Source organism: Notolabrus celidotus, chromosome 18 (genome assembly GCF_009762535.1).
Source record: "Notolabrus celidotus isolate fNotCel1 chromosome 18, fNotCel1.pri, whole genome shotgun sequence".
NCBI lineage: Eukaryota > Metazoa > Chordata > Actinopteri > Labriformes > Labridae > Notolabrus > Notolabrus celidotus.
The window spans coordinates 27,076,016-27,086,495 of record NC_048289.1 but is presented as its reverse complement, the minus strand read 5'-3'; the positions used below and the strand labels follow the sequence as shown (position 1 = coordinate 27,086,495).

The window sequence follows — 10,480 nt, the reverse complement described above, 5'->3', positions numbered from 1 at the left end:
ACTACAGTTAGAATAATGGTTGGGGATTAATCTGGATCTAGATCTGTGGGGCAGCCTTTGTAGAGATAGTTTAAAATGTATGTTCAATTCTAGATATAGATTGATACAGTTTCATTTTCTTCTTCATCAGCTCTACATGACCCCACAGAAACTACACAAATACAACCCCAACATATCCCCATTTTTGTAACTTTTTCATGTTTTTATATTTTCGTTTTTTTAAAAGTACCTACTGTCTGTATTTATATGTAATATTAACTTATTTCATACAGTAGTATTTCTTCTTTTCTGGCCTTATTTCTATTTTCTGTTTTTGTGTTTAAATATGAAAAGCAAAATAAAAGATTTATTCTTCAAAAAGTCTGCTATCTCTTAACACTGTGAAGCTTTATACTTATAACCCTTTGTAGGGAATTTAACTTGCATCTGTAAAGCACACACTGCCCCCTAGTGGCCACACATGAAATCACAGAAAAGGCTCTTTCATTAACATTTTATTAAAAACAAAAGCAGCTCATGTAATAACTCGTAGAAAAAGTCACTAGAGAGCACATTGTTGTAACGTGCAAGTGCTTCTGTCATCTCAGAACAGACAGTGTGATAGTGTTGACATTTTTGTAACAACAGGTTCTATTTTATAAAGAAGTGAGGAGCATTTCATCAACACTTTAAACAGAGACTTCAGTCTTCATATACAGCTGTACCTTCTTTAAAGAAGCTTAACTAACTGTGTGGTAGCTTAACAAGGAACACTTTCATCTTTTCACATTGTGGTAGAGAAATCCATACTTTGAAGAAATTCATCTTCAGTTATTGAAATGTTCCTGAACTGTTTCACTGTGAACAGCTTTCATCTAATGAGTTCTGTTTGTTTGTAACTGTTGAGTTGTACCTCATGGGATGGACATCAGACTGTCCAAAGTGAACCTTTAGATCAATGATCAGGACCAGCTTTTCATCCTGTGTCTAACCATCTAACCATCAAAAGAACAAGATCCATACAGTCTCCATTATTTCTTCTTCTGCACGCTCTCATTCCCAGCTGCAGAACTCTTACTAGCTCTCGGTGTCTTTGCCGTTTTAGCCACCTTCTCCTTTTTAACCTCCTCCTTCTTCACCGCCTCCACCACCTGCTCGCCCTCCTCGTTCTCCGGTTTGCCGGTGACCTTCCTCAGCTTGTGTTTGCCTTTGACGGGAGTGGAGAAAGTGAGCGAGGACTTGATGAAATCCAGCGGGAAGATGCCCACGTCTCCGTCGAAGCGGTTTTTGGTGACCTGCAGGGACCTGCGGCCGGGACACGTGACCAACTTTTTCTCCTGCAGGATGAGGACGTTATCGGCCTCTTGGCTGGCCTGGAAGGGGTCAAAGGTCAAGGTGTGGTTTCATTATATGGAATATGTGGAGCTTTGTGAAGGAGATCATGACACTAGGTTCACTTCTCAATTTCAGCTATTGTAGAAATGGTTAAAAAGTAAAACTCTCAATCTTTTGCATGACACATTTTTTACTACAACATAAAACATGAACATGTTAAATCTCATTCTTCTGGCGGTCCTTCTTTTCCAGCTTACTTTCATATTTGTTGCATTCTTTAATTTAAAACATAAAAGTAACGCCGCCCCTCTGTCTCACCTTCGCTGAACCAAAGATGGAGGCGGTCTGCAGTTCTCGGTCGTCCTCCTCTTTCCTCGGGTGAATGATCAGAGTGACGTGGCAACTGCTGCTGGTGGCAAACTTCCTGAAGGCCCCGATGATGTGGTCCTGGACTGCAAACCTGGATCATATGAAACATTAGTTATTGTGAGCATCATGAAAGTAGCCATCAACCAGAGCATTTTGGCCCTACAATAAAACAAATATTCATTATTTGTTTGACTGATTAATAATTCTGGTGATGGTGATTAATCCTATAGTTCACTAAACATGCCTTCCTTATGTGTAATGCCAAAAACAAACATTTTTTAAAGTGTCAAAAAACATTAAAATGTGCTTTCTTTAAATCCTAAAATAACATCAAGTTCAAAATTAAAAACCTGATTTATCCACATCAGAAACATGAAAATAATTAATCCCCTCTCCATCATAACTCCACTCACTTGTCCACAGAGAGGTTCTCCTGGCCCATCATGAACTGCAGGTTGTCAATGACAACGTGGTTGATGTCATACAAGTAGACAGCATGTTGCATCGTGTCCAGCACTGTCCTGTGGAAGAGGAGGGAGACGGTCAAATTCAAAATATGAAACATATCAATTCAATCTTTGATCAACTTGTACATATAAACATGTTCAATCTTGACCATTTCAAACAGCTATTTCAGTTTTGTGCAATCAGCAGCTTCAGACCCAGAGATGTTTGAGTGTAGATGATATAAAACAGAGAAGTTGGAGAAGATGGAAGTAGAGATTAAAGTCCACTTCTTTCCATCAATGCGTATCAACGAATGGACAATTAACTATAAAAAGACTTCATATCCAAAGCTGGATGAAGCTCACTTGATGTTCTGCTGCCCGTGGAAAGTCATGAAGTAGAGTGGCAGCTCTTCAAACTTGTCAGCCCAGAAGTCGTACTGCTCCAGGTTCTCCTCCAGCCTCTGCATGGCGAATTGTGTCAGCATGATCTTAGCCAGACGCACGTTGTTGATCTCAAAGCTGCCCCACAACGTGTTGACTCCCTGCATGCAGAGATCCAGAGTGACCTCGCTGATGAAGGTGGTCTTACCGCTGCCCGTAGGACCTACAAGACAAAGACACAAAGATAAATGTTCATGTATATATATACAATTCATGTTGGAATAACCTACTGATATTTGAAAGCAAACTTTGCGTGCTGGACAACAGAAGTCTTTACTTTCACATGAGAGTTAAGCATCACATGCCCTGCCTAATATATGTATTCAGAGCGTGGATGTGGGTGAGCGCTGCACCTTTACAGTCCTGTTCTTTTAAACTTCTATGCATCTGAAGTGAAGCTGCACATACTTCAAAACATGCTGCTACTTACTAATTTATAGCAACAAAATGAAGCTTTTAAAGGAGGAGATTATTGGCAAATTCAGACCAACTTACAAGCTGAAACCACAAAACCTACTTTTGTAACCTAAATATTTTATACAAGCTATTTGCCACCTCTGTCTTTCAGACATTCATTATTAGGAAAGTAATCTACAGGAAGTGTATTTTAAAAGTTTTTTGCATATTAGGGCGAACTTCCCCCCCGGGGGATCAATAAAGTAATATCTTATCTTATCTGACCTTAACTTCTAGGTAGTTTTTGGACCAGAAAACAAAAACAAACAACCTGAAAGATACTTTAAATAAGTTTAGAGAGGCAGCAGATGCAGGTTCTGGTTTTATGTGACCATAATCATGTTTTAGAGTTACACACTGTTGATGGACTGATTAGTCAATATAATTTGAGAGGTGTCTGTAAATTTACTGTACAAATAGCTAAAAATAAAAAAGGTATTAGAAGATGTGTTTCTGTTGTTGGGGTTACATTTTTGGAATGATGCAAGTATGCATGTAAAAACTTGGGATTCACTTTTAGTTTTCAAGAAAAGGGTTTGCATAGCAGCTTTTGAAGGATACAAAAGTTCATGATTTACCTTGTTTGTTTTGTTTAGTTTATTTTTAGTTTAGCTTTGTTTTTTTTGTTTTTTTGTTCCTTTAAACTTGTGATGGTGGTAGCTTCATTTGAGAAGATGTAGGCTAGGCTTAAATAAGCATTATGCATCTGCCTAGGCCTTTTCAGTCATCAATAGACGCACTACTGGTTTTTCATTGAAAGTGTCTGTACTGTAAAAATATTTTTTTATGCATGATGACTGAATAAAACACACTACTATTATAAAATGCTTTACGATGACTTTAAAAGTTTGGTTAAGGCTCATTGTTTTGAATTAGTTCCACCTAGTGGTCGGGCTGCAGATTGCACCCAACTGATAAATGCTTCCCGTCTTTAACACACTGTAGGATAATCAGTGGCCTCCACAGAACTTGAGAACTAATGAAGAGGCTCATTCTAGAGTCATAGTTTGATTTGTCTTTTCTTGGCTCGTGTGGAGTGGGAAGCTGCAACATGGCAGACTTTGCAGACAGAGGACCTGATCCCTCTGTAGCCTTTAAAATCTGAAGTCTCAGGTTACAAAGACATGGTTAAAATTTTCAGAGGTTTAAACAAACATATGGAGTACATATTATATTGTGAAGCAGTAGTGTACTTTCAAACCTTGGCCTCTCATACCTGTAAAAACAGTCAGCTCTCCTTTCCGGTGCCCCTTCAGGATCCTGTTGAGCTCAGAAAACCTGGCCCACTTCACTCCGGCCACCTGCTCCGTGTTGGTCAGCTCCCCGTACACGTCCTCTCTGAGCTGCTTGAACGACACTATGGACTTGTGAGCGGCCGGGATTGACGATTTAATGATGTTGTTGAAGTTCTTCCCCAGGGCCAGCGCCTCCACGGGACACGGCCGGTACTCCCCGGGCCGCACCAGCGAGCAGCGCTTCAGACCCAGCTTACGCGAGAAGATCTTTGACGACTCCCAGGAGCGGATGTCGTCTCCCAGCCACAGCGTCACGCGCTTGAACTGCTCCAGGTACGGCAGCAGGATCGGCGGGAGGCAGCTGACCCCGCGTGGGAGAGCAACACTGGGGAGTCCTGTGGCCTGACTCACAGCCAGAGTGTCCAGCTCACTCCCAGTCAGGACCACCTCTGAGTCCATGCGGCTCACCAGGGAGAGGCCGAACAGGTTGTAGTAGGAGTTAGACTTTGGCACTGTAGCTTCGTTATAAGTCACTTTCTCATTGTCTGTGGTTTGAGCGGAAAGGAGTTTCACCCCTTTTAAAGACAAGTCCGGTCCACCAAACCAGGGGAAAACCAGACTCTTGGTCGGCTTGAAGAGTCTCACACCAAACTTCTTGAGGGTGGCATTGGAGATCTTTGTGATCTGAAAGAAAACATGACACACTTATCAACCAGAGAGTAATAATATTGATTTGTGTTATTCATTCTTTTTTAGTTGAAGCAAAATACTATTTTAAGATCTGTCTAGTGTCTAGTTTCAATCATACCTCGAACATGGTTTTAATCAGCTGAGCCTCATCCTCAGGGAGCTCAGTAAAGGGTACAGCACTAGACCAGATCCTCTGCACCTCCCTTAGCTCCCTCTCCCTCTCCTCCTGCTCCTCCACGCTCTCTGGATACCCCAGCAGCACATGAGGACTGAGGGAGTCCTGCTCCTCCTTCTGCATCACCTCCAAACAGTCCTGCAGATCCTCCCAGCTTCCTTCTACCAGCGTGTCCTTGCACATAAACTGCCCTGTTGTTTTATCAATGAACAGAGTGAAGCAGTCCTTCTTGGCAGACGCTTCCACAAAGATGCTCTGGATGTGGAGGCAGCTGTATCCATCATGGAAGGGGATCTCTTTGGAGCGTAGATACTGTTTGATGTCTGTGACTGTGATGGGGCTCACAGGGAACTCTACAGTAGACTTTGCATCCTTTTTGTACGCCCTGGTCCCACTTGGTGCTAGGAGGAAGTCTTGCCCCTTAAACTTAGAGCAAAGTAATGCATCATGGTGTCTGTGAATAAACCTCTGTGAGACCAGTCTCACACAGAGGGATGGAAGCTGTCTTTGGTGGAGGAATCTTGGGTCTGCCTGCAGGAGGCATGTGGTGCCCCTCAAGAGCAGTCTCCTCCACATTATCAATCAGGTTAAGACATCGAACCTGCAGCAGGAAGGACAAAAAGATAACTGTGAGATACAAATAACATGCATTGAAGATCCTGCATGCTTTGGGTGACCTCTGCTAGTGCTAGCATAAAGCGTTGTTTCTCTGGTAAACGGAGGCTGACAACACAATACATTTACATGAAGTTGTGTGAAAGTATTATCTTGAAATACAGTATGTTAGAGAAACAAAAATAAACCCTTAAATGAACTTACTGTCTTTTTTATGTGCCCTCATTTCTGCTCCATGCTTTGCGTCTATCCCGGGCTTTAGGTGCAGCTTCAAAATAAGTCCGGAGGAAACACACAACGAGAGAGCACCGAATGTAACGTCCTCACTGTAGCTCAATTTTACTTTTTAGAATATTCAATATTTTTCTGTATCATTTTGTTTTATTAATATCTAATTTAAAACGTTAGGGGATCAAGTGCGTTAGGAAATGAATATGTTGCACAACCGTGGAGTTAGCTGAGTGTTTCCCTCCGGAGTGTTTCATAGACGGACCACATCTCATACATGCCCGTGAGGTCGTCCTCTGTGCTGTAAGGTGTTGATTTTCTCCCCTCTGGTCTAAAACTGTTCTGATTGATTTAATAATAATATATAATTAAGGATTTAGAGGATGACAGCCAGAGGGACGTCGAGCCGCTTCCTGCAGAGTGTTCTTCGTAATGGAGTCGGACGTTACGTCTGTCAGCTCAAACGGGTTTCACTCATCTTCTCCAAGAAGGCTCAGGGCTCTTTAGGAGTCAGGTAAGAAAATACAAGAAATACACTTCATGTTCGAGTATTCTCTTGAAGCATTGAGTGTACACGTGTATTATAAGGCTGTGAGTGTTGATGATCGGGCGCTGAAACAGTGCTGCAACATTAAGCTAGCTTCCTGTACTAATCACATTTCAATAGAAGTCCTAAATTATTTGTTAAAATAACTCTTATGAGCATCAGAAGTGAAATTAATCATTTGTGAAATGCAGATTTATCAGTGAAAAGAAATGTGGATTAAGCTAGCAACCATTGTGATGATGTATTAATCCCATTTGGCATTATTTTCATTAGCTATATCAGGGGTTCCCAAAGTGTGGGGTCGTGAGATGTCTTCAAGAATGTTTTTTTTAAGTTATCTAAAAAATATATTATTATTATTATTATTATTATTATTATTATTATTATTTATTTTTGTTTATTTACCTTGTTTTCTCATGTTTATCCTCCCTTTTGTTTGTACTGTTAATTATTATTATTTCTTTATTATTATTATTATTATTATTATTATTATTATTATTATTATTATTATTTATTATTATTATTATTTATTTATTATTATTATTTATTTTTATAATTATTATTATTATTATTTATTCATTTTTATCATTATTGTATTTTTTTGTGTTCAATATTTTTTCTTCTCTTTGTTGGTTTTGTATTACTCATAATTTGTTAACTTGTGGTGAACAAAGAAATACTGAAAATATGCAATTAAAAAATTTGAATGACAAAAGTTATCTAAAAATATTACATTTTAGCCATTACAGTAAAAAAATATCTACATAAATAGTAGCTAAACTTGAAATAAACCTTGAAAATAGAAAATGTAATGATTTTTTTGCCTTTCTTTTTGCCAGATGAACCCTAAGTTTAGGGTTAGTGAACAGTTAATCACAAAAGCATCAGTAGCAGTAGGTTAATTCATAAAGACACAGGAAACACAGACACATGCTCATATGGTTAAGCTTATTTTCTGCAGACCAGCTAAATTAAGCCACAATAAATCACTTTGAGGGACAGTGGGGGTTGTGAGTCTTTGGCACCTATATTTAGGGTGTCGTGGGCTGAAAAGTTTTGGAACCCCTGAGCTATATGACTGTAGCATCTTAACCTTCTTCTCTTTTTCTTTCAGGGAGTTCATAGAAGAAGGTGTGGTGGATTACGCCAAGAATAACCCTTCAACTGTTGTGTATGTGTCTCCTCAGTCGAGCAGGATACCCAAGATAGTTGCCGAATACAGTAAGTCCTCATGAGTGCAACATCTGCATGTTTTTATAATCCTAAATTCATAGATATGATCTTAAAAGTGTCCTGGATAGATTTGTTTTGGGATTTCTAACAAATAAAGCTGTTTTAATTTTATTTCATTAAAGATAGCTGGTTATTTAGGGAGAAATAGTTAGTATTACTCTAAAAAAAATCACCAGAATATATCTATAAGCTTCAAGTGTGGAGTGGGAGTGTGTCAATAAACCCTCCAGCTGTGAGGTAGACTTCAAACTGAGCTAACTCTGCAATGAGGTGTGAGTCAGGAGGGTCTGGTTTCAGTAAGTTAAAAGCTAAAGAGGTGATCAGCAGTAGTTGGGCTGTGTTATGTTGTTATAAATCTTAGATACTGTAGAGGGCAGTGTAACACTGTTTGTCTCAGACCTCTGATCAGGTAGACGTGAAATGCCACAGAGGGTTCCAGCTGTCGTAGTTCAATCGTCTCACCACGAGTCATTCGTGCTCCTTGATGTTTCATTCACGAAAGGCAGATCTGTCAGTGTAAAGTGAGTCACTTCTTAAAGTCACTTACACTCTGTTATTTCCTCTTTCTTCCTCCTGCAGTGAACGGCAACGTGAGGGAGGAAGTAGTCACAAACAAATCATCTCTGCAGATTTCAGAGCTTTTGACCAAACTGACCAATCAGTCTGGCCTGGACATCATCCGCATCCGCAAGCCTTTCCACACGGACAGCCCCAGCATCCAGGGCCAGTGGCACCCATTCACCAACCGGCCTCCTTCAATCGGCCCCATCAGACCACAGACACAGGACTCTCAATAAGGACTTACCAAACTTTGATGTTTCCACAAAGCAAGACTTTAATTTCTGCTCCTTCCTGTAAGATACGTCCCTCTTTGTTTCAAAGTGTCTGCCTTCTAAATTAAACCAGTTTGCGTCTTCAGTTTTCCTGCATATTCATCAAGTATTCAGCAAACTATTTAATGAGTTTTTCTTCGCCATGCCCTTCTGTCTGCTGGTGGCCCCTTAAGCTGTGCAGGAAAGAGCACACAGCACCAGCTCTGAATGCCACATTTGAATAGACTTTACAAGAATCCACCAGAGGCTTGTCAGCTGGCATTATTAAAAAGCACCTAACTGGTTCTAATCTCAAGGATATTTGAGGATTTTTTTGTAAAAGGTGCAGCAGCACTTGGGAGATGTTGGGAGAGAAATAAAGAAGTGTTTTTTGTTCAAATGCTGGCTTTGGTGTTTAAATTTAGACTTTCCTTTTGAGTTGTGTTTGAACAGCTTGTCAGGAGGAGATCAACAGAGCAGACATGATGTGTCTGCAGCATTAAGTTTGACTGATTCAGCTGCACTTCAAATACAGATGCAGATATTCACCTTTTTATTCAGACTACAGGAGGAAGGTACGTTTTTTAAAATGCTGAGGTTTGAAGGTTTCCTCGTCCACAGCCTTAGATGATCTCGAGCTTAAACGAACATGACAGATGGTAGTGTGATAGCCTGAGGGATGAGTCTTAACCTTCAGCACTGAGCTGTCCTCTGTCTCCACTACGAGGGGACACAAAACTCCTCCAGTGGAGTCTGCTCCTGGCAGAACTACTTGCTGCTTCATCATAATGTGACAGCAAAGGCAGGTGAGTTGACCCTACTTCCCATTCAACAAATGACCTCAGTGTTCTTCTCTACTACGTCCATACAACCCAGCTCTAATCGTCAGATGAATACAAATAAGCAGGGTGGAGTGAAATGAACTTGAAAGGTGCCCTGTGGGACAGATTGCTTGTTTCCATTGACTGATGGATTCTAATCTGTTGGCGTGTGTATACTGTGTATATACCACTCCAGCCACAGGAAATGGTTGGGCTATTTGTTATATTTATGTAGAATAGAGGCGTGATATGAATGCAGAGGACGGTGTTGAGGAGGAAACAGTAGGGCTGAGTTCTGCAGCAGGACACTGGAGCTGATTCCTCTTACTTTCTGCAAAATCGCCCTCAAGCTCAACGTCTCTTTGTCACCGTACAACCAAAGAAACTAGATAAGTTATCTGTAAACTTTAAATACTTTTAATACAGGGAACAAACTCAGAATGTCTGCCAGGTACGACAGATGTCTGATCTTCTATAAAACATATAAAAGTGCTTTTTTTTAAGTTGTGCATTTCAGTATGAGGCTTAATGTGCTTAATGCCTTAAGTGGCCAGTTTAATGTTGGCTAGGTTATCAGCCCCAGAGGTGACAGCTTGGTTTTCACATAACACTGGTTGGATAATTACTGTGTTAACAAAGTGTTATGGACCAGCAACACTAATCTCCCTGTCTTCTTTGAGAGTGTGGCCCAACTGAATAAGAAATATGTCCCCTTTATGGACCTCTAAGGACCCCTAGCACTAAACTTCAAAACATATTAAAACAGGCAATGTCTAAATCTTTTTATCTTCATTTTTTAAGGAATCCAAAAAGGAAATGTCCAAAGTAACATCTTAAAATGTTAACAAAAGGAAATGTGCGACACTGAAATGCAAAGAAAGCTACAAGCAGGCAGCTGCAACATTGCCAAACCTCTGACAAAGTAAATAACTAATCATAGTTTGGGGTGGCCAGATTTCAAGAGCCCCAGGTTATCCCTCTGGATCCTCCCCTGCATTCATTGTGGTCACACCATAGACGTTATAAATAATGGACGTAGTCTCCGTGACATCACTCATCTGTTTCTGAAGCGCTGTTTTGAAGCCAATCGTCGGC

General features: G+C 40.4%; 2 protein-coding genes across 2 annotated transcripts; one reads left to right on the top strand and one right to left on the bottom strand.

The window, feature by feature from the left end:
• Positions 1 to 478: 478 nt before the first annotated feature.
• On the bottom strand, positions 479 to 6,082 carry twnk (twinkle mtDNA helicase). The gene is made up of 7 exons (XM_034707839.1): positions 5,949 to 6,082; positions 5,073 to 5,730; positions 4,246 to 4,948; positions 2,496 to 2,736; positions 2,097 to 2,204; positions 1,633 to 1,774; positions 479 to 1,352 (listed from the first exon to the last, which is right to left on the bottom strand). Exons 2-7 carry the CDS (start codon positions 5,703 to 5,705, stop codon positions 1,011 to 1,013), a joined length of 2,169 nt encoding a protein of 722 aa, XP_034563730.1. The 5' UTR covers positions 5,706 to 5,730; positions 5,949 to 6,082; the 3' UTR covers positions 479 to 1,010.
• Positions 6,083 to 6,213: 131 nt separating this feature from the next.
• Positions 6,214 to 8,964, top strand: mrpl43 (mitochondrial ribosomal protein L43). Its single transcript, XM_034707840.1, has 3 exons — positions 6,214 to 6,486; positions 7,634 to 7,740; positions 8,332 to 8,964. The coding sequence occupies exons 1-3, from the start codon at positions 6,356 to 6,358 to the stop codon at positions 8,547 to 8,549; spliced, it is 456 nt and encodes a 151-aa protein (XP_034563731.1). The 5' UTR covers positions 6,214 to 6,355; the 3' UTR covers positions 8,550 to 8,964.
• Positions 8,965 to 10,480: the final 1,516 nt, after the last annotated feature.